Source organism: Dinoponera quadriceps, unplaced genomic scaffold (assembly GCF_001313825.1).
Source record: "Dinoponera quadriceps isolate SergipeBrazil2010 unplaced genomic scaffold, ASM131382v1 scaffold3990, whole genome shotgun sequence".
In the NCBI taxonomy this organism is placed as follows: domain Eukaryota; kingdom Metazoa; phylum Arthropoda; class Insecta; order Hymenoptera; family Formicidae; genus Dinoponera; species Dinoponera quadriceps.
This window is the reverse complement of record NW_014557982.1, coordinates 248,653-272,390: the sequence shown is the minus strand read 5'-3', so window position 1 is coordinate 272,390 and position 23,738 is coordinate 248,653. Positions and strand designations below refer to the sequence as shown.

At 42.9% G+C, this 23,738-nt stretch overlaps 2 protein-coding genes across 13 annotated transcripts; one reads left to right on the top strand and one right to left on the bottom strand.

The window, feature by feature from the left end:
* Nucleotides 1-1,406: 1,406 nt before the first annotated feature.
* Nucleotides 1,407-16,477, top strand: LOC106749564 (facilitated trehalose transporter Tret1-2 homolog). 11 transcript variants are annotated; one of them, XM_014629171.1, is made up of 11 exons: nucleotides 1,407-2,245; nucleotides 4,692-5,036; nucleotides 5,431-5,623; nucleotides 8,012-8,147; nucleotides 11,602-11,810; nucleotides 12,579-12,848; nucleotides 13,258-13,489; nucleotides 14,631-14,827; nucleotides 14,912-15,091; nucleotides 15,336-15,470; nucleotides 15,561-16,477. In XM_014629171.1, the coding sequence occupies exons 2-11, from the start codon at nucleotides 5,020-5,022 to the stop codon at nucleotides 15,630-15,632; spliced, it is 1,641 nt and encodes a 546-aa protein (XP_014484657.1). In that variant the 5' UTR covers nucleotides 1,407-2,245; nucleotides 4,692-5,019; the 3' UTR covers nucleotides 15,633-16,477. The 11 variants fall into 11 exon arrangements, with proteins under 11 accessions (XP_014484657.1, XP_014484655.1, XP_014484660.1 ...); XM_014629169.1 differs by having other exon boundaries at nucleotides 4,679-5,036; XM_014629174.1 differs by lacking the exon at nucleotides 1,407-2,245 and adding an exon at nucleotides 3,294-3,669 and having other exon boundaries at nucleotides 4,731-5,036.
* A 317-nt stretch (nucleotides 16,478-16,794) lies between these two features.
* LOC106749566 (enolase) lies at nucleotides 16,795-21,152 on the bottom strand. 2 transcript variants are annotated; one of them, XM_014629176.1, is made up of 7 exons: nucleotides 21,045-21,152; nucleotides 20,295-20,397; nucleotides 19,781-19,954; nucleotides 19,523-19,680; nucleotides 18,654-18,954; nucleotides 18,146-18,432; nucleotides 16,795-17,628 (listed from the first exon to the last, which is right to left on the bottom strand). In XM_014629176.1, exons 2-7 carry the CDS (start codon nucleotides 20,355-20,357, stop codon nucleotides 17,307-17,309), a joined length of 1,305 nt encoding a protein of 434 aa, XP_014484662.1. In that variant the 5' UTR covers nucleotides 20,358-20,397; nucleotides 21,045-21,152; the 3' UTR covers nucleotides 16,795-17,306. The 2 variants fall into 2 exon arrangements, with proteins under 2 accessions (XP_014484662.1, XP_014484661.1); XM_014629175.1 differs by lacking the exon at nucleotides 21,045-21,152 and adding an exon at nucleotides 20,833-21,007.
* Nucleotides 21,153-23,738: the final 2,586 nt, after the last annotated feature.

The following is a 23,738-nucleotide window of genomic DNA, read 5'->3' as shown; positions in this document are numbered from 1 at the left end:
TGTAAATTTTTATACCTTATCTCTCTTTTTTTTCTTTTTCCAAATTATACATTGAAGCTCTACTTGTAGTCGACAAGTACCAAATAGAATCCTCTCGTAAATAAATAGATAATATATAATAATAACGACAATTTATCATGCTTCGATATATAGCGTGATGTTGAGATTGCTTTGAGAGCTAAATTAAATTAACGGCTTGTTTTTCACACACCTACGCATACGTACAACTCGGTGCTAGGTGGATGCTATCCCTGCAATATTCCCGAAAGTTGTAAAAAATCCTAAAAGAAAAAACTAGATTCCAACGAGAAAGTCGAACTCTCTACGACAATCTCTTTATACATCGTCACGATTTCAAAGCAAGTCCTAAAATCAAGCAGGAGAATCGTCACAAATCGCCTTCTCTGTGAACATTTTCTCTTGCGAAACATTAAATCCAGCCTTGCGTTGATGATATTGCCTCTTTCGATAGCGCTTATCTCCGTGGTGATAAAATGATCGCGCAAGAGTGGTCAGCGCTTGATAACCCATCCAATCCCACATAGTTGCTTTCGAATAATAAATATATATTAGCTGGACAATTTTTTACTTGAATATTCGTGACAAAACTGTGAGAAAATATGTCGCCCAAATTGATAGAGGAATAATATGAAATACCCTGGGCTTTTTTAAGATTACTCGGAAGTTACCGATGATAATTGAATTCAGCTTTCACTGAGTTGTAATACCAATTGCTTGTTGTAACGTTGTTCCTCTAACAAATTACGTTTATCTCTAATAAGTTTAATGTTACATCAATTCGTTCGTAGGTAGATTTTCGAAGGGTAATACAGAATATTTTGTTAATTTTACTAAAAATAATTTTTCTTACATTTCGACGCATATTAATGACCAAATAGTTAGATCTACAATACAATACTTATTAAAAATTAGCTGATGATATAGACTAATCCGTTCAGATTGACTATAAAATCCAAGTTTATAAACTCACCTTGCGAGTAACGATACGCGGAAAATTAAAAATTACACATACTAACCACACGAGACCTCACTAAACTTAACCACAATGTCGCTTTTAACATTAGATTAGCAGTCTGGCAGCTAATAATTCCACCGCTATCCGCTGAGCGCGGCACTTAATGGGCTAGATATCATGATATTCTATATTATCCGCATTTGCTCCAACTTTATCCGACGAACGTTATTTCCTATTAGCCCGAGAGAGAAGGTCCCCGAACCTTTTGCCGCAAAGGTCAGCTTGTCAAGGCCCGCCGCTGTTGGCGGACCCGTGCCGTATATTACGATCGCAACGGTCGAAAAAGGGGCCTAATCAAAGTGCGCGAGCCTATAAGAACCAGCCTCGACAGACGTATCGTTCAGTGTAGTCGGCGTGACTCAGACCGAGCTAGACCACTACGGTGTTTACCCACGCGTGTTGGCCGACCAGTCTCCGTCGCGGGACTCTCTCACTCACGCATCACCACTTGACTCGACCTCGGCTCGCGCACATTAATGTTCAACCCGTCGGTTAAACGAGTTGTATCGAGAGAACCCAGAGAAAACCGGTCTTCTTGATAACGGGCTGCAATATCTGAAGCATATCGCGTAACGATATCGTGTAACGTCATTCCGACGACGATTATTGTTCGAAGGAAAAGGGAGAAAAAGAGAGAGAGAGAGAGAGAATGATTTCTGGATTACGGAAATAGACAGTTTTGGTGAAATTGCCGGGCGTTACGCGAGGAAGAAAAGAGCTAAAAAGGAAGCGAGAGGAAAGGAATAAAATCAGGACGAAACGCGACTTTAGAGGCAAATTCTATCTCCGAGCTTCGCCGGCGGTTGCGTAACGAGTACGGTGAAGCCGCGTAAAACCGGTCATCAGTATGTAGATCTCGTTCCAGCTGCGGCGGCAATGGCAGAAGCAGCAGCGAGCAACGGGGTTCGATCTACGTGAAAGTGGCCGGGATTGCGGTGAATCGGCGGAGAAAGCGCATTTAGCCGACCAGTTGATCCGCCGTTCACGATGTTATTGCAGCTTATCAGCTTACAGGTTCGAATTTAAGCTAGCTTTGATTGCCGGGAGAATTGGCGCGCGCTCACGCACGCGGAAAAATCAAGAGCGCGTGGACGCGTCTCGTTCGAGTCGAGAAACTTCCACAACGAATAGTCCAGTGGAGAAACTGGATTCTTGGCAGAGAGAGAGAGAGAGAGACCAGCTTAGTGTTCTCGCGCTCAAATTCGACCGGTATGTAAACTCGATTTTTCCCCTCCACCGAGACGCGCTCGTCAGACACATCGGTAAAAAGAAACATATTTCGAGTAGTGATATCACGCATGTAAAATTATTATCACTGACACTGGTATCCATATATCACAAATGTTCAAAAGACATCCTAGGGACATTTCGGAATTTTAGAATATTTCTAGAACGTCTTTAGGGTGTTTTTAACCCGGGAATAGTCAGCTGAGGTCATTTAAACCCTAATGAAAAGTTGCTATTATTAATAAAATATAATATATTATCGATCACTTTATGATTTATTATTATTCAGAGGCGTTATAAATATAGATTTAATCGCTACTTTTTTGAAAAAATTAGGGAGAACCAACAAATATTTAAGAAAATAAGCACATCAAGCGTTCGTGGCGCGTTTACGTAGATAAAAATAAGATGACTATTTCCGGGTTACATTTATATTCCCGGTGAACATTTATGCTGTGTGGGTAGTAACACTTGCAAGAAAAACGGCCTTCCAGATTATTTTTATGTTTGGCTCTGAAACTATCTGTCTATTTGTTTTAACTGAACTGGTGAACACTAGTTCGAGAAATTGACTGAAGCACACTGAATCGTGAAAATCACACGCACGCGGTTAAACGCTTCAACGTGTATTACGAAAATTTCTTGAACTGCAGCCAATGTGTGCGTGATGTGTGTTCAGTTAAAAGGAACAGACTAATAATTTCCTATCGGTGCACGATCACGACTCGTCCTGGTGAAAATCGCGGTCAAAGTTTACGCGGCCCGACTATACACGTCGTTGAATAGTACACAGGTAAATCCGATGGTAGTCGCTGAGGGTGACACCGCTTCCAACTTGTTCGATTATTCAGCAGGCTATATTACCGGTGGGTATAATAGCCGAAGGCTCTTAGATGCGAACACAGTGTCGCCTTAACTCAGAGTTAAGGAACGTTCCCGCCGCAGTCTTGGCGGAATGACAGCGATGATCGATATAAACGGGAGACATCGGTAAATTAGATTTAATCGAGTACATCGTCGCGATTATTCCAGCTTAGTCATCGTGACGTGAAGAATCGGCGCTCATCCTACGTGCGCGTTCGCCAAGTTCGCTCGTACGTCAACAGACGACAAAGCGAGTTTAGTTCTCGAAAATCATCGCGTCAGTTGCTCGCGAAGCTCGCTCGCCCGCAGACTTCGGACCGGCGTGAGTGACGGACGTGTTATATACGGAGACGACGAGGTGACGAAGTTTCCATCGGGTCGGGAGTACCGCTCTCGTTCGAATTACGATCCACGGGTTCAACGTCCCCCCGGGGAAATGAATGAGTCGGCTGGCGCGTGAATTCGCGACCCCACTCTCTCTCTCGTTCTTGTTCAAGAAGCCGGAACGTCAGGCAGGGAGTTAAAGTGGACCGAGCCGATCAGTGAGTGCGGTTCGCCACTTTCCCCATGAACCTTCGTCCCACGGCCATTACGCTCGGTCTTTTAGTCGTGGCCAGTTTCGTCGGGAGCCTATCGGCGTAGAATTCGCGGGAGCCGTTCGGAACGGATGAGACTCGCAGCTGGAAAAATTCGGCTATAATTTTTTGTAACGAGAGAGAAAACAGTCGATTAGCCGAGTGTATGAAGCGAGAAGTTTGCAGAGGCTTTGAGAGATAGACTCGACGAGTGAATTTTTATCGCGCGTCTGATGCAACAGAATTCCGACAGGCGGCCGCGCGACACTCCAAGTATAATTAACATATTAACATTAATCGCATTCAAGTATCATGAGATTAACTTGTCGGTCGAAGTTAAACTAGTATGTAAAGTCGACGAAGGATTCTAATGAGGACGCGCGTAAGTGTCGAGAAAGAAAGACGAGCCGGCGGCGGGCCCGTCGCAAATTTTCTCACCGAGAGCGTCGTTAAGGAGACTTTGCTATTTGCGAGAAACACTTGACAGTGACGTATAGTTCGGCCAATCGTACTTTCTTCGTAATTTTCCTCTTTTCCTCAACTCGACACAGAACGTTTCGAAATCCTCTTTCCGAAGTCATTCAAAACGATAATTATAAAATAAAGGCGAGCAAACGCAAGATAAAATTATGCGGACAAATATTTGCGTATTTTCAACATAGGTATGTACTATCTGCTCTCAGTCGTGAATTACTCCGTCTTATCTATCAGTGACACTGGATAACTAAATAACTAGTGATAATATTGAAAGCACGATAATATATAATAGTTTTTTCTTTCTTTTTCGTTTACCTTGATAAGTAAATGTATTGACTTTCATCATTGATTCGCTTGTCGTTAACTAATTGTTAGTTTAACTAGTTTAACTAGTGTCTAGTGTCACTCACATTTGCGCAGTATTTGTGCAATAAATTAAAATATTGTGTCGTCGAGCGCGTACGAGTTCACCATCCTTGATCATTAACCGTAATTGCAGTTGATGTTTACAGTTGGTGTTGTATTGAAAATAGAAAATTACCATACTTCAGCTCGGAACAAGCCTGCGTGTGTGTGTGTACCAACTTCCTACCTTCGAGTCCAACGTTCACTGCGTGTTCCTCTCCGCGAGGTACTCTCGAGAAAGAACGTGCACTGGTCATAGGATTACGTAATGAGGAGAAATAAAACTCGAAATGTCACGGCAAGAAACGTTATAGTTATAATTAGAGTTAGAACTTGTTTACGAATGATGTAGTGATCAAAGGCTATACCGGACGAGAACATCGATTATCGAGGACGCTTGGAAATAGTCGTTGATCGTGATTCAATCGAAGCGACATGGCTCTCATTGTGAGGTATGTTCAAGTTCTCTGAAAGAGGCAATTTTAAATTATTCGCACGAAGATGAATCGCCGGGAAAGAAAGGAAAAAGAGTTTACTTTTCGATATTAACACACAGCATGGAAAAAGAGATCAGCTGCAGTAATTAAATTAGTTGTTACATTTGAACACCTAAAATTTAACACATAGCAAACAATTTTGTGAATTTACCATAAAAAAAAAACTTGCAACACTTTTTCTTGGCAAATCTTGGAACGCATCCCCCGTGTCCAATAAGAGAACTTGCTTTTACTAATTTTCAGAAAGTACATTTTCCTTTTGAATACGAGATACGGAACTCATCGAGACAAATGTGTCGCAACCTTTTTATAACCATACAAGTCGCATAACTGGTTGGTTCACTTTCAGCGAAGAGGGACAGGCGATGCTCCGGCAGGAGGCCGTCAACCTGTACCAAAAGGCGCTGAGTGTGAAGAGCGTTTGCGAGGACATCGAGAACAACAACAGCCTCGACGATGTTAAAAGCGAAGAGGTTGCGTTGCGAAAGAAGGGTGAAACGCCGGCGCACTATTCGTCGAACTGGAAGGGAGTGTTAGCACAGGTGAGACAGTCGCGGGATGCATCATTTCGCAGATTATTTCTCCGACGTCACTCGTGTGTCGCGTTCTGTCGCAAACAACGAGACGCGATGCGATACGGGCGATCCAAGAATCCCCCAACTTTTTCTTTCTTTTTTTCACGAGACCCTTTTACGCGTTCTCGGCGGCTTATCGCGCGTAACGAATCCTTCTTCTGCTCAAAATAACTCGCCACGTAAATCGCCGGGTTTCACCAGGCAAAAGGGAATTTCTAGCGTGGATACGCGTGCGAACGCTCTCGCGCTGCGTATTCAACGGCGCGAGACCGTCGGGGAAATACGTTGGATTAGTGCCAGTGCATACTTTTTATTTAAAAATAGATACACGCAGACATTCGCAGGGACGCACTGATACTCGCGGCCGCAACTTCCCTGTCGTTCCTCGCCGCGTTTTCGGTCCCGTTGCGTTCGTCATCGTTCGCGGGGACGTAACGAGTTATCGTGCGCGCGTGAAATTCTACTAACAAGCGGATCGTAATTAAACTATAAAATGTAAATGTTACTTCGCGAACGAGCGAAGGACAACGCATTAATGCCGCTTTAGCAAAAATACAAACCGGTTAACCAGCCAAGTCGCGATAGAGCGGAGCCGCACGCATTCCATCATTACTAGGAGATCTTCGGAAGCAAGTTATTATTCCTTATTTAGAGTCCGGCCTATCATTTCCCGTGCGTCCATTAGCTCGTACAAATTAATCCATTTCTCGTTAACTATCGCGAATTTCGCAAAATGGTACATGCTTTCTCCGTTCAGTTTAATTCGTTCCGCATCAGGGATTCAAAGACAATTATCGGACGCCCTGCATAATTTTCTTCTTTCCGGTGATGCGTTTATATTAATTCTCTTCTCTCTCTCTCTCTCTCTCTTGCCGGGCGATGAATTGCAAATTGCATTTCATCACATAACAAGACAGACGCTCCGGCAAAACTGTCCTCTTGGCGCGGAGCTGCGTGCTGTTTTCCTCGCAATATATCATTCACCGATTTTCCACAGAAGCGTACGTCGCCGATATTTGACCCCCACCCATCGCTCACGGCGCGGCCGTGGCGAAGTTTCCGCTTGAAGCACATTTCACTTCAGATGCACCGCGGTGCAGTGCAGCGTAAATACACTCCGGCGGCTTACGTCAGTGCCCGCTGCGAAAACGAGACGCGGCGCAGCATAATAGCGATTTAAGTCCCGCGGAAAATAAGAAAGAGAGAAAAGGCCGCCAATAAATCTTGGCCAGTTGTCAACCACACGTTTCTTATCCCCCTTTTCAATTTGTCGAAGCTTCGCTCTCGTATATGATCCTGATGTATATCCGCGTACTAGTTTGGAGCCGCTCCAAGATACTTCGTCTCGCCGTACGACTGCAGCCTCTTTCTTTCTTTCTCCCTTATTCTCTCTCTCTCTCTCTCTCTCTCTCTTTTCCTCTCTCCCTCTCTCTAGTTTTAAGATATTGTTTCCGTATTTTCTCTCTGACCTTATTCATTCTTTATCTCCCCGAGTCGGAATTTTAAATCCTAGACATTAAGTCTTCAAAGGGAGAAGACGGAAATAAATCCCTATTTGTATAGCATTAAACACAATAAGTGCTCCTTTAATGCTACAAATGAGAATTGAGTCTTCCAGAGTCGAAATGTCGGTTCAACATTAAATCTTCAAGGAGGAGAAAACGGCAATAACTTCCTATTTGTAGCATCAAAAGGAGCACAATGGAAGAGACCTGTGAAGACTTAATGTAGAACTAAGTTGGACTTAATGTAAAACTAAAATTTCGACCCGAGCTAATTCACCATAAACTTGTGCTATTACAAATATAATTCAGCTTAACTTTCGCCTAGTCTCAACATTGTAATCTTTTAGTCTTATTTTTGCTTTCTTCGCGCCGTTTCGCGGCTATGTAAATACCTTTTAATGTCAACTCAGCTCCTGGCTAATCATTACCTTGCTGTTAATGATACTTTCTTCATTGCCTTTTATATTATATATTTTACCTTTTTTAGTGCTTGAAAGGACTTGCGTTCAAAAACGCTCAATAAATAACATTCTCTCTCGATTCGAATAGTCAAAAAAACCTATTTGTTGAACGGAAAGTCCCGAGTTTTCACTGCGGTGTTGACAACCCCGTAGCTCCGTCTGTCGATAGTTAAAACCTTTCTTCATCATCGATTTACTCGGCGATGCTTGACGTTGAGGTATCGGCGGAGTCGTCGCGGTCGCGATTATTTCTTCACGCGTTAATTCCACGCGGCATGAAATAAAATCTTTCGTTAGGATCGCGCGGTGATTCATTATCAAGGCTGCGGCAATTTGTTACGTCGGGCCAAATTAATGGGGCAGGATTAATGGTTGGATTGTTGTTACAGTGTCTGGTAACAGGTGCGGTATTGCTATTGGCGACCGGCGGCGGCATGCCGATTGGTTACAGTGCCGTCTTGCTGCCGCAATTGTCGGAGCCCAACAGCATCGTGCAGGTGAATCAAAATCTCGGTTCCTGGATAGGTGAGAACGCGTTAATTAACACTAATTAACAAACCGACAGAGGCGACAGGGAGAAAGTGCGAGGCGTAGGGAAAAGCAATCGCGACCGCATTCATTCGCCGTTCGCGAATAATTGCATTTTGACGTCACAGCGTGCGCGATTTTAGATACTTTTTATGAACCCGTAAACGAGCGTTGCGGAGAACTCGGGCTTAACGCTTTTATTATTTCTTTATAAAGTTCCCTTTTCTCGCTGGAAGGGAGGCGGACGATTTATAACGACGAGCGATTTATATTGAATGGAGAGATCAATGTTTATGGACGGGGCGAGATCAGAGGAAAAGATACGAGAGAGAGAGGGAGAGGGAGAAAGATATTTCCTACGCAGACTTTACGAGTTCAAGAACCAACATGCAGGTTCAAGGTTGCGCTACCGCAACCCTCGCGCTAATGAAGCGATCGTCGGTCGTTGCAAACCGCACAACGTAACTGACCTACATACCGTTTCATTGAATAATCTTTATCAATGAGTGTCATGGCCAAGTTCGAGAGCGAAGGATATTGCTCTGTGTTATATTATAATGATAACGCTCAATGTCACAGCCGATCGCATAGAGATGCGCGATCACTGAAATCGTCACTTGAAGCGCGTTAACCACGATCGCGCGTAACGCCTTCCGGAATTTCGAGTTTCATCGCAAAGCAGACGACGTCTCGCTTGTCGATACCGCACGAGACGATCGTTTTCGATGAGCCGTCTTGCGTGTACAGGATGAGGCGATAACTATCACGTCACTTTGAGTATCTTCGAACTATGAGAGTGCAGGAAATTGTTGTCGAGTAATATAGGATAACAGCATAATTTTCTAGACTTGTATCGCGCGACTAGAATATGTTCATACTGAAGCCATAATTTATATATGACAGCAATGAACGAATAGTTTGATCAGATGTATTTTTGATCTGATTTTATATGAAACTTACCATACGCACAAAGAAATTTTAGAAAAGAAATCTTAAAAAATATGTCCCATATTGATGACATTTACGACGCTGCAGCCTGGATTGCGCGTTACTTCTAATGGGAAAAAAATGTCATCTCGGATAGTAACTTATGTGTAACGTGTAGTATTGCTATGTATGCGTGTCTACGAGGAGAAAAACAGGATATCCGTTATGTTTGTGATATAAATCATGGTATCTGTATAGCGATATGGAGTTATAATCGTGTTGTTCGCGTTGCTTTCTAAAATTCCTCACACTGCCTTGAAATTGTTTTGACGTTATAAATATATTCTAGCCGGGCAAGCTACCATGCTACTTTGCCTGCTCATGAATGTTGGATCTGTTCTTTTTCGAAAAACTTTCTGAACCGGTGGTACAATAAGTTAGAACACTGGTACAATAAGTTAGAATGTAACCAACTATACTTGTTTTATTTTAACTCACCGCACCGCAGTTCAGAAAGTTTTTCGACAAAGAACATACTTGTTTATACCTTCGAGAAAAATTGCCTGCGTGTGGGGGAAACGTTTATTTGAGAAATTTATTTGCAGAAATTGCATTGACAAATGAACATCATTTCGAACACCCGTTCTATAAATGTAGACTCTTTCCATCTTTCTTTAGTCGATAATAAAATATTTATATTTTCCGAAGGCATTCCAAGTGATAATAGTCATTGTATCATTCTGCGTATGTGTATATACGACACGCATAAGAGATGCAAGTAATACATTTCCTTCTGAAGCAAACGGCGCGAATCAATAATATCAGGGTGTAACGTTGCATTATCGCAGGGAATACGCTTTATCGCTCCGTAAAATTTGCGACGCTCGGCTTATTACGAATTTTCCACTTCGCAAACATCGGATATGTACACTGTTGTTATAGCAGCCGTATATTTTGCAGGGTGACAGCCAGACAGCCACGATAACTAAGGGTCGGTCGACTCTGCGAAAAATATTCGAAAATTTTGAACTTTCGGGCGTTTACTCACGGCAAGCCGAGTCGAATATTCGAGTCATCTTATTTCTGTGTTTAATCTCGTTAAATTTCTCCCCGAATACTCGTCAAGTCTTTCCTAACGAAGCTATTCGCAATGAATTTCTTTAATTACGCACGAGCCAACACGCTGAAGAAACAAGTTTACGACACGCGTGCGAGAAGTCTCACGTGTAAATGTTGATTGCATGTCACGGACGCGATGAGAATGCTGATCAAAGCAAAGCGAGAGAATCGGAATTTGTGCTAATCGGTCAATTCTACGTGGGTCCCGGGAAACGACGGTCCGATTAACACTCAGATGTCAAAGATCGAGTCAAGAAAAGTTTCCTGAGTCGAAATTTTAGTTCCACATTAAATCTTCTATTGTGCTCCTTTGATGCTACAAATGGGAAATTATTTCCGTTTCCTCTACTTAAAGACATAATGTAGAATCAAATGGATTTCAACTTGGATTGATTTATCTTTTCGTGTTAATTTTTTTCTACGTTTTTAGATAATATTTATAATTGTTAACCGGCATTTTTTTCTAATTTCTTTGCTTTTATGTTGCTATTATAATTCTAAACAGAATAGCGTTCGGAATTATTCCACATTTTTTCCGAACCTATTTTTCCCCTCGTGAATTCATCCGGAATTTCTATCTCCCGGAATTTTTATCTTCCAGAATTTTTATCATCCGGAATTTTTATTTTGATTCCTAGGATTTTGATAATTTCTCAGTGTGATATCTCAACGTCGCGCTATGTGGCGTGTCGCGTTTCGATAGTTTCGCGTGCGATAACGCGCACGACTAGGTTCGTGCCATTCAGGCTCAACTTTTAACATTTGCAGCAGAAGCGTCCTACGCACGGCCCCGATAACCGTGTACACACGCGATAAATAGACCACGTTAATTGCTTCGTCTACGATGCGCAATAACATTTTAACAAGCCCGTAAGAACTTTACGATAGGCGCGCAATCGCCGTTTGATGTACCTCCATTGATGCGATTAAATTCGCGTTTTACCGCCGTGCGTAAATTTCGACTATGTTTCTCTCGCCCTTTTACAGCTCGCGAATCCCTGAACTCTGACGAAAGACATGCGATCGAATTCCGCGCTCGAATTTTCGCCCGTAACGAAGAGAAATCATCGTATCCGCAAGAAGATATGAATTAAAAAAATTTTTCGTCAATATCACATTCGTATAATCTGAGAATTATACTTATTATAACGAAATTATTTAATCGATATTGATCTCCAAATTTGTAAATTAGTATTATTCGGGATTATTATGTTACGAGGTGTAATAATTCGCGATTGTTATTCATAATTCTATTTTATTCATCCTACCATTTATTATTTATGTCAACAATGTTTACCCGGGTGTTATTTATTTCGTATTTCAAGGCACCGCTGGATTATTCATTATGTAGCTTGTGCGTTATTTGCCGCAATCATATTAAAGCGCTAAATTGTTTGTCGCGCAGCCTCGGTTCACAGTTTGGCCACACCATTCGGCTCGCTGCTGTCGGGCCCGCTCACCGAAACGATCGGTCGACGGGGCACCCTCCAGTTGTCGGCGATTCCACTGTGCATAGGATGGTTGATCATCGGCTTCTCGAGGAGTGTGATCTCTATCTTAGTAGGAAGGGTGATCTGCGGTCTGTCTGTGGGCTTGATGGCGGTACCCGCGCAGGTATTTTACAAACGCTCGTGTAATCAGCGAATCTCGCCTCGTCGCGAGAGCGACGGTGTGCGCGATGCGTCTAGCTGAATATATGATAATGAATCCCGCGATGGCAAAATGAAAATTGCGAGAGAGCCGAGTTACACGCACGCAGAGAGATTACGTCTCAAAATCGACTTTGCTGCTCGATCAATGTTTCAACGTATTATAGGCTTGTTGTGTTTACGTTAATTGCTAATTGCTACTCACAACGATTATTTTACACGATTATGCGATATCATATAATTATGTAGTAATATTGTTATAATAGCCGTGTGTTTTGATCGACTCAGTTTCGCCCTAGTCTGACCAGGATCGGAGCCGTTATCACTTACAGCTCAATTTCGCGTTCGAGCTTTATTTCCTGGATTACCGTTCATAACTTTTACCGCCCGCTCTCGATAATAATCCTTACAGAAAGATTTCATCGTTTTCACTTGCTCATCGCCCGTTCTTAATCCGTTCCATTATATTTTTATGTTCGTTTCTTACACTCTCAGGCACGCGCGGTCCATTAAACGAAGGAGTATGACGAATATACGCGATTATTATGGAAAAGTGGCCTTTTTCCAAAAACGAAGTCACGCACTCATTCAGCCGAATGCACGCTTTCACTAGTCAAACTAACAGTTTTCACGGGCTAAGATATTTTTGTAAGGAAAAATATCGTGTCGATAAGAATACTGACGCTCGTCATTATTTTGAATCGCACCTCGGTCTCACGTGCAAATTCGTCAGGTGTTGTTGGGAGAAACGGCGGATACAGGTCTCCGTGGCTTTCTGGTGTGCGGCGGGTTCGCCGCGTACTGCTTGGGTATTCTACTAGTCTACATTCTCGGCGCCACTTTGAATTGGAAGCTCGTGGCCTTCTACGGCGTCGTACTCCCTGTCCTGTCCTTCATCGCGTTCTGCCTGCTGCCCGAGAGTCCTGTCTGGCTCATTAAAAAGAAGAAAATCGAGAAGGCAAGGAAAGCCTTTCTGTGGCTGAGAGGCGGAGACCTGGAACAGGTGAAGGAATACTTTCGCGTCTTGAAAACCCAATGAATCCCCGAGTCGAAATTTTAGTCCTACGTTAAGTCTAGTTTTTTTTTAGTTCTACATTAAGCTCCGTATTTTGAACTCTCTCTTATCGATCAAAGTGCTTCAAATGTAGCGTCTCAGTCAATCGGATGATTGCTGAGGCACTTTTATCAATAAGAAAGAGTTCAAAATGAAGACCTGAGTCTTCAAAGATCTTCTATTATGCTTCTGTAATGCTATAAATGGGAAGTTATTGCCGCTTTCCCCACTTTGAAGACTTAATATGTAAGTAAAATTTCGACTCGGGTCCGTTCGAATACAAGCCGCACGGACGACGCGACTCGCGTCGACCGACGTCGCGCGACCATCGATTCCAACTGATTGAATTAATTGATAGGCGAATGCAGAGGTTGTGATGATGGAAGCGAGGGTAAAAGCCGATCTGGTTGAAAAGCAACGTCAGGTCGAGAAAATCTCGCTGAGGCAGCGCGTCTCCTCAGTGATGTCCGTGATCCGCGATCCGGGCGTGCTGAAACCACTGATCATCATCAACGTATTCAACCTGCTCCAGTTGTGCAGCGGGACGTACGTTATCGTTTTCTACGCCGTCAATCTCGTCCAGGATATCGGTGAGCGCACGAGTCTCGATTTTATTTTCCGCTGATTCTGATTCATTCATGATTTCCGATCCCTTTCATCATTTCTCGTCTCGCGATCATACGCGTCTTCGCTCCGGCAGCAAAGCCGCTTGACTTTGTTTGAATATTTTGGCATTCCATTCCGCGCCAATTCCGATGACGATAATGATAAAATTGCGCTAAATTCGGACAGAATTACCGATCGAAAACGACTGCCGACAAACGAATTCTTTTCACTCAAACTTTGTGTCCCGATATTCTCTGTCAATACTGAAAGTCTACAGTTCGCGTTACGCATGCTTTAGATTTTCAGTATTGGCAGCGAATATCGAAACCGTAGCCTCGGTCTACCAATATGCACACGTGGGAAAAACAATTCCGTTAGCGTAGCAAAGTTTTCCGTTGCCCGGGGACCCAGCGAAAATTTGGTTGTTGGAACAGAAAGATTGCTGTAGGGAGTTTCTATTCGATCAAATGCTCTCAGTTCTCTCAACCGAGTTTTAATGCAGCTGAATGTTCACACGAGCGTGCTCAGTCGCAGTAACAGAGATATTCTTTCTTGCTACTGAGTTTTCATCTAGTTCCTTTCAGGGGATTCGATTGTAGAAACTAAGCTTTTTCCACGCGGAAATAAATGGTGAACGTCGTGTAAGGATCGGCTTTCCTGGCGCTTGAAGGGATCGAAGAAGAGGGGGGGGGGGGGCCGAATAGAAATATATCTAGTCGATCTGAGTCAAAAGTTAGTAGCTAGCTATTGATTAAATTTTCTAACTCGTTATTCGCTGATTATTCATTAAAACATATCGAATTTTATGATCTACTTTTCGTCCAACCTTCATGTATCAAATATGATGGAGTAGATAGTGCTGTATATTCTAAAATATATAATCTAGCTACTATATGCCCGCAACTAGCAAAGTTACGATTTTTCATCTCGCAACTGTAATTTCTTCTCTATAACTATCAGCTAACTTATTTACTTAGCCATTACCCAGCCTCTGGGAGAAGCAAGTATCACAACACTACTGACTAGTAGCGACATTAGACACAAGTTTCTTACCTGGTGGGCCGGATACTCACGAGGCTCAATTTCTATCAATCTATCTGGAGTTCGCTCTATGCTTTCTCACAGGTGGCGATAGTATAAACAACTACTTGGCGGCCGTGGTGACAGCAGTCGTCCGGTTCGTCTTCTCCATCGTCTCCTGCCTTATGTTCCTCCGAATAAGGAGGCGAGTCGTAAGTATCGCCTCGGCGCTTGGCACGGCGGTCTCCTCGTTGATTCTCGCGGGATACATGCTCGCTAGGCAGGAAGGGTCCTCTGTAGATGTAAGTATCCGGATTCGACGGTATTTGGTTCACCAGTTCGCGAGACTATATCTCCCGTCGCACTACGATCTCAATTGATTTCAGTCGTACATGCTGGCCGTATTCTTGCTGATCTACGTGGCCATTAACACAATAGGTCTGCTAACGCTACCGGCGCTGATGATCGGCGAGTTGATACCGATGCGGGCGCGCGGCGTCGGCGGCGGATGCACCTTCTGCATCTTCAATATACTTATATTCCTGATCACCAAGTTTTTCCCGTCGGTAAGCAGCCGCTCGGGCTCATCGATCGAACCTCCCTCCTTCTCTCTATATATCTATATATCTCTATCTACCCGTCTACCTTTTCCCTCGTCGTCGGGGATCAAAGTTTCACGACAGGAGAATATTTATTTCGCTCGTCGTCGGGGCGATCGAACGCGATCGCACGCGTGACAGATGGAATCGTATAGGTTTACACGGTTTGCCGCTTCGTCGATACGATTGGATGACCGAATCCTCCTTCCAGGTGAACAACGTGATTGGCGTCACCGGGATCTTCACTATCTTCGGCGTCTTCGGTCTGTTAGCGGCTGTTTTCCTTTACCTCGCCCTCCCGGAAACGAAGAGCAGTACTCTCGAGGAGATCGAGGATTACTTCAAGGTAAGGCGATTTGTCTGAATAGCAAAGCGAGATCGCGCGTCGTTCGATGCAACGGGCTGCAGTACGCTCAGTTGAACTGTCTCTTTACAGCAAAGTAATCTGCTATGGGTGACGAGGACGAAGGTCAAGAAAAGGAACACGATCACGATGAATAACATTTGAACGTCTCTCGGGGCGCGTGTAAATAAGTGCGAGATTTAATGTGCGTTAACTGTAATTTATACGACCGGTCCCGAGTAAATGCGTAATTATATATTTTTATATGGAGATCACACCCGAAGAATCGATTGCGTAATGATATTTTTATATATTACCGTTTTGTATAAGATATTTCAGTAACGCGTTGCGCAAATGAAGAAACGCAACTCGTCCTCGTATGACGGCGTGTCGATCAGACACGTACATGGAAAACTGTATTTGAACTTTGTCTGCGATTTACCTTCGAATAAAATAGAATTTCCGATGATAATTGCCGTCGACTATATCACGTACCACTGGTGAGATAGTCCGGTCAGTTAAAAAGAATTCGAATCGGAACTATTTCCAGCGCACTAGCAATCCATCCAGCGAGAAGTGGTCCGTCATCGACATCGATTCATTTCTGTCTGTTAGTGATCATTTTCCTTTACCTCGTTCTGCCGGGAACAAAGAGCAATACTCTCGAAAAGATCGAAGATTACTTCAAGGTAAAATGATTTGCTCGAATAGCGAAGCGAGCTCGCGTGTCGATCGAAGTGGTAAATTGTAGTATGCTCAATTGGACTGTTTCTTTATAGCCAAATAATTTACTACGAGTGACGAGGAAGAAGGTCGAAAGAAGGTACATGATTACGATGAAGAACGTTTGAGCGGCTCGTCTCTCGGTGCGCGTGTAAATAAGTGCGAGATGTAATGCGTTAGCTGTAATTTATACGACCGCAGGTTTGTCCGATTAAACGCGTGATTACGTATCTTTATATGGAGATCAGAATCGATTGCGAAAATAATTATCTTGTATATTACCGTTTTGTAAGAACACTTTTTCTCCCCATTCTGTCGGAATCCTTTTTTCTTACAATAAGTTTTGTTTAAATCCAAATCATTTTCTTGACCTGGCATCATAAACATATTCATTTTCTGTATTTCTGATTCCCACATTACAAGTTTAAAAATATTAGAGTGAAAATGACAAAGTCGAGCGGTTTCACGGACCCGAGTGTGGCGGATTAAAGACTCGACAATAAGTGTGGCTACCTAAAGTTAAGATAATACTAATCGGAAGTTTTTTTATTTCGAAGCATACGCACAAGCTTTCTCTCTCTCTCTCTCTCTCTCTCTCTCTCTCTCTCTTTCATTTGAATTTATTCATTTACTTTTACAGATATGACTTTTTTGGCGAAGTTTGCCATGATATATTACCATCGGCTCACATGTGATACCAAACACATACACAGTCTGTCACTTGAATAGGATTTATTTACCCTTGTCGTTCGACTTTTCACTCTCTTTCTTTTCATACACGTAACTATATAACGTTACTATATAGCGTCACGTTTCAACATTACTTTGAAATATCTTTTCGGTGTACACATATATATTTCTTCCGACCTGCAGAACATAATAGCTCCGCCACGTTTAACGTATCTTTTATCGCACGCGGCTATGAATATCGATTTATCGTCGCTAAACGATACGAACATCTTTGTCTTTCGGAGTACGTCGCATCTGACCGTTGGTCGTAAACGGTCATAAAAATATGCACAATTGTTTCATATTACATTTTAAAGGTAGTCGGAACTCGTTCGGGACGGTAAAGTGTGGTGATAAAGTATGGGTATATTACAAAGCGAGTTTAATTTAAGCATGGGGATTACGGAATTTCTCGCCGGCGTATTTCGCGGCAGCGCCCAGCTCCTCCTCGATACGCAGGATCTGGTTGTACTTGCACAGACGCTCCGATCGGCAGGGCGCGCCGGTCTTGATCTGACCGGTCGAGAGACCGACCACCAGGTCGGCGATGAACGTGTCCTCCGTTTCTCCGGAACGATGGGATACCATGGTGCCCCAGCCGTTGCTCTTCGCGAGATTGTGGGCGTTGATGGACTCGGTCACGCTGCCGATCTGATTGACCTTCAATAACAGGCAGTTGCAGGCCTTCTTCTCGATGGCCGTCTTGATCCTGAAACACGGAAGCACAACGGAAATTAAACTGAGCCGCTGTAAAAAAAAAAGTTTCGTACTCGTCGGATAAAATTGAAAATGAGGTTATCCAATTTTTCGTGAGATGTTAAAAATAATAAATTCGTAAATGTTTTGCGAAAAATTGAAAGCCAATTCTTTCACAATTAGTTTTAACTTTAATTTTTTGTTGTTTTTAGATAACTGAAAAAAACAGTCAATAAATATTATTGAGTGAAATTATGCTAAACTATGAAAGTAGCTTTGAATTCTTCGCAAAAATCTGTACGAACTTATCGAACACACGCAACTTAATAATCAGTGCTCCCCATTTAGTGGCACAAGTCGACACAAGTATCATTTTTGTTCCACGTTTAATAAGTAACAAAGATAGGATGATATTTGCGTCGACTTGTATCGCTAAAAAGGAAGCAGCCCATATAAAATACATGATAATTAACAGAGGAAGTCTGAAGTAAGAGCTGTCAAATGGAATGAGACACGAATTCGAGCGTTACCTCTCGGGATTAGTGACGGTGAGGTCATCACCGACGATCTGAATAGGGGTGGACGCGGTCATCGAGGTCCAGGAGTCCCAGCCGTCCTGATCGAAGGGATCCTCGATCGACACGATCGGGAAATCCTTGACGAATTCCAAGTACAGATTCTTCAATGCTTCAGGCTCCAAGTACGTGCTCGGGTCGGACTTCTCATTCTTGAAGTCCAAGTCGTACTTTCCGTTCTTGTAGAACTCGGACGCGGCGACGTCCATGCCAATCTTGATTTTCCCTTCGTAGCCGGCGATCTGTAAATTCATCGTGAGGTTATTCCGAGTTACTGATCGCCGTGAGATAATCATCGCGTCTTATGCCCGTTTCTACCATCCATAGTTTAAATCTAACCGACGATTATGGAATTTACCAATCGCATTGGCCAATTAGCTGAACTGATAAATTGCGTCAACTCCATTGAGTCGATTAGATTTAAATCATGATGGGCATCACAGACGTAAATTCCTCCGTCTACCTTGATAGCGTCTATGATCAGGTTGAGAGCTTCTTTGTTCTCCAAGATGTTGGGCGCAAATCCACCCTCGTCACCGACGGCCGTAGCGTCGAGGCCGAACTTCTTCTTGATGCCCGCCTTCAAGTGGTGATAGACTTCGCTGCCCATCTTCATGGCCTCCGTGAAGTTACTCGCGCCGGTCGGCAGGATCATGAACTCCTGCATGGCCAGCTTGTTGCCGGCGTGAGAGCCACCGTTGATCACATTGAACGCTGGTACGGGCAAGATAATTTCCTTGTTGCCAGCCAACTCGGCGATGTAGCTGTAACACGCGTTTACGAATTACTCATCAATGAGGAAAGTGGCAAGATAAACTCGCTATTCGATTACGAACGCGATATGTTGGCTTGGTGCACAAGACGATTCGTCATGTTCGTCTGATAAAGTAGAAAACCAAATTATTCAACTTCCATGAATAATTTTTATTAATGATGGGGGGGGGGGGTCCTTGAGTAATCGAAAGAAGTCAATAAGGTAGTTGTGAAATTAAGAAATTATTCGACCTGCAAATTCGACGACTCTAATGCCCAGAACACGGACATGAACAATGGCCATGGACATTAGACATTAGATTCATCAATTTTGTGAATCAAGTCATTTTTTACTTTCCCAACTAATCACCAACACCGACTCTTACTGGTCTCTTTCAATTGCTCGATAACTGTACATCCCGAGAGCCTTACTTATATATACTTTCAAGTAAACACAACATCGACTCGGTATTTATTTTAAGCATCTAAGAAAACTTCCCATTTTCCTCCCTACGTCCACACTTCCTATAAGATTTTAATAGAAATGTGACAAATCTTTTGCGGGAACCTAATACTTACTTGAAAAGGGACATGCCCTTTTGTTTAGCGCCAGCCTTGCAGATCGCCAAGGAGACACCGAGGATCGCGTTAGCTCCCAGCTTGGACTTGTTTGGCGTACCGTCCAACTTCAGCATGAGGTTATCGATCTCCGTTTGTTGCGTAACGTCCAGATTCGACTGTGGAATGGAAGATCGCCGGTCAATGTGTCTCCCAGCTCCTGATACGCGTCACATGTTACGCAAGCGGCATGGATACTATCCGATCAGAAAGCGATACCTTCAATAATTCAGGAGCGATGATGGAGTTGACGTTCTCCACGGCTTTGAAGACGGATTTGCCATGATATTTCGATTTGTCGTTATCCCTCATCTCCAAGGCCTCGTGGACTCCGGTGGACGCACCCGATGGCACCGCAGCACGGAAGAGTCCCAGTTCAGTGACTAGATCGACCTGAGAAAGAGAGAGAAAGGCAATAAACAACACGCATGCTAAGAGACATCTCAAAGACATCCTTTTATCTAACTAGACATCTTTTTATCTAAAAGACATCTTTATGACGTCTTAGGACATCTTAACATTATTTGCACAGAAAACAGTCTTAAAGCAAGAATAGATATTCTCACATATAAATAAGAAGATTATAATATTCTTACTTATATATGAGAATATCCATTCTTGATTTAAAACTCTTTTCTGTGTGGGATCGTTATGAAGATTTCCGAGGGAGTGTGCACATTTCTCCGAGATAATTGTATAATACTCCAATAATTAGATAACATATATACGTTACCTCAACCGTGGGATTTCCACGGGAGTCGTAGATCTGACGTGCCTTGATACTTTGGATAGGCATCTTGATGTTTGTCGATGTGAGGTATCTTGCTGCTAGGAAGCTGCAAGCAGCGCAACCAATTGAAGCAAAGATATCTACTTATTCTCTACTATCTCGTTTCGCGCCGAACGACGAATTCGCGTCGCGCGATACGCTCTACAAGATGACACCCGCGAGCCCGCGCATCGAGCTCTCAGTTATTGCAAATTAGACGCGAGATCCAAATTAGACACGAGCGGTCACGAGTTCCAAATTAGACTCGAGCGAATTTCACGCGAATTGGACGTTCGAGAAGTGATATCGCGACGTAAGTCGCGAAGTAACGTTAAACGCCGGCGATCGAGGCGGATCCCCGTTAACCTTCACGCCGGAGATCTCGACCTTGTCAAGGTCACCGTAGGACCCGCCCGTAATCTGAGAATGAGAGCGACGATCACTCCTCCTTATCGAGCGATTAGACGATTTTCCGCCGAGAGGATCACACAACTCGCGTCACCTTGTGATCCTTAATGACCTTGTAACTTGGTTTCGGAGCAGGTCGTTGCAACCGGCACGTAACGGCAGCATTTCCGCCGAGAGCTCGGCTGCGCGGAAAAGGTACGCGTGTTCGCATAGATAACACGGATCCCACGATGACGCGACGCGGATTTGCGAGGAAAAGCGAAGATTTTTCACAGATATACCGGCTGTCGTTGCGACTTCGCTCACCTGACGTGACTCGCGCGACAATCCGCTCGGACCGTTCGACGGTGAATGAGATTTGACCTAGCTGGTGACCTCCAGTTCTGATACAAGCGAGGTATCGATTGTAAAAGTTGCGGGAAGTTAGAACGTCGTGAGAGAACGCCTGATATAACTGCCTGCTGTGAATCTTAACGTCAAGATGCTGAAATGTAATGTGCCAACGTAATCGTTAACGCGTTTCGAAAAGTTAACGTTTTATCTCTCGTTATCGCGCTTATAGTGCCTATGAGGATTTTCTTCATAATTTCTTTTGCGGCGAGTTACATAACGAGCGACGCGCGCAGTAATTTCAACGCACGATTCCGTGGAGTATGATGGTAACTTAGCAGCTGGCCAATAGCGGAGAAGGTTCCTGAACGGCGGACGAAAGCGATTGGCCGGATCCGAAGGTGCGAACATACCAACTGCTTTCGTTGGTTACTTTCCAGCAAGAGACACGAGCCGACACAAATTTAGTTACATTATCTATCATCCTTTTCTTTACCAAATGTGAAATAAGGATAAATAATGGCGTAACTAGACTAATGTTGATTTGTGATTGTGAATCCGCATTTTGCTTTTCGATCATAACTTTTCGTCTAGAGCGGGAACGTGAAAAGTGAAGTTTTCAAATTAGAAAATTGACACTTTTCACGCTAAAAGAGAAGATTCACTATCAATCCCTAGAGCGTCTCCTCTAACGTAAAAAGTATAAAATTTCTAATTTGAAAACATTTCACGTTCCTGTCCTAGAGGAAATGTCACGTGGTCGAAAGGCTGATCGACAACGTGGCAGTCTTATTTTGCAGATAAACCCACTTTTTATTTTTTACGCGCTCGTGACTTTCGTTCAAATAAACATTTCGTACAAATAAATGTCAGAATCAGAAAAACTGTGTATAACGCAAAACAGTTTTTCAATATGGAAAATGTGAATATTCTTCTATCGAATAAGTCAATTTTCAATTATACATTCGCTTGCAGAACGGTTTGGATGCTTGAAATTTTTTTTTCCAATAAGTATCGCACACCGAGAGCATCTGATGTCTAATGGAAAATTTGCTTTTAAATAATTCTCAGAAAATTGTTTTTTTTTAACAACAGGATTGATATGTGAAATAAATCAAGTATTAATCGTACATGAAGTTTTTAAAATTAAAATTTTTATACACGATTGATAAATAAATATAATTTTTTACGCTCAAAAAACAGCGGTTAAACTTTCACAGGCCAAATACAAATCAATCCTGTTTTTATTAGTTTTTTCTGTTGGATGTCCGATATGTTTCGACATACTTCGAATGATTGTGCAATTTTCTATATTATACATAAAATTGCAACACATGGATTTTTACACACACATATTTGTAACATATATATTATACCTCCGTTCATAAATAATAAAGTGAAATAGCGGAACAATGAACTTTCGCGCGCGGAATGTCGAATGCGTCGATGAGTACGCTAATGAAATTTAATCGATTGAAGGAAAAGGAAATCTTTTCATTTTACAAGAGACAATATGCGCATTATTCTAGAAAATCAGAATCAGAAACTGTCAGAGTGGAGAGCAGCCGGAGAGAAGAGGAGGAAGCAGGAGAAAGTACAGAAGGAGAAGAGACCGCCGTTTAAAGTCGGAATCGTTCATCACCGTATTCATTCTCCGATAACGTTGTTGATGATTTTGCATATAGTCTCGGGAAGTCCACGATTGACGCAAACGAGGTAGAACCTCTAGCTTAATTTCCTGGTTGCGAGGATGATAGTACAGGCGCCGATTAACGAACTATTTATTAATCTTGCTGGTTTATTTAAAAAGGATCAATTGCGGACGGTGTCTTATATGTGATCGGATAGTTTAGCTCCGTTGAAAGTTGAAAACCAGCTCATGATATCGAGAGCCGCTGCCGATTATAAAGGCAGCGATAGTCAACAATAACGAACTTCGAAAATGTTCTCGAAGGAGTCAACAATGCGAGAGGCAGTAGACAACAAACATAAATTGTTTCGTTGTTTTCCGAGTGAAATTTCACTCCGAAAAATTCAGAGAGTAATAAATATTAAAAATCTCCACTCATCCAGGTGGGAAAGACAGATCGATTTAGGAGCAAAAGTTCTGTAAAATCGAAGAAACATTTGGCAAGAGGTAAAACGGCCAAGGCCCGTGACACGAATGGCGACAACAATGATGGAGATAAGGAAGATAATTCCGTAATCGGTCAATCTATTGGTAAATATTCAAACACCGAGAGACCTTAGCTACTCGTGTTATTAATCACTACGTAATCTCATTTACGCTTCGTTTCAGCGGAATCCTGATGCGAATGACGTAGCTGATGATGCTGCATGTTTGGGCGCGGCGAGATTCGATTTGGACGAATCGGAGCGGATAAAACGATATCACACCGCGGAATCTGGTTTCCAGGAAGTCACCTTTGTTTCAACATTTGACATTTACAGCGTGTAGCGCAGTTTGAAATTCTCGGGCGAAAGGGTGAGATATTTCACTCCTGCGACTCTGCGACATCATTGTATACGCGTTCTCGATCATTGCAGTGGCGACGGATTTAAAGAGGCGGTCGTTTATCCCTTCAGGGAAGAATCTTAATTTTTAAACTTAATTTTTAAACTTCAAAAATTTTTATAATTATAAATAACGGTAATTTTTAAATAAAACTA

Coding starts and splice junctions, on each gene's coding strand:
- LOC106749566 (XM_014629175.1), bottom strand. CDS start 20,903: ATGCTGCCGTTACGTGCCGGTTGCAACGACCTGCTCCGAAACCAAGTT. Junction 20,398..20,832: donor AGGTCATTAAGGATCACAAG/GTGACGCGAGTT, acceptor CGCTGCTTGCAG/CTTCCTAGCAGCAAGATACC. Junction 19,681..19,780: donor TCGCTCCTGAATTATTGAAG/GTATCGCTTTCT, acceptor TCCATTCCACAG/TCGAATCTGGACGTTACGCA.
- LOC106749564 (XM_014629171.1), top strand. Junction 14,828..14,911: donor AGGAAGGGTCCTCTGTAGAT/GTAAGTATCCGG, acceptor AATTGATTTCAG/TCGTACATGCTGGCCGTATT. Junction 15,092..15,335: donor TCACCAAGTTTTTCCCGTCG/GTAAGCAGCCGC, acceptor TCCTCCTTCCAG/GTGAACAACGTGATTGGCGT.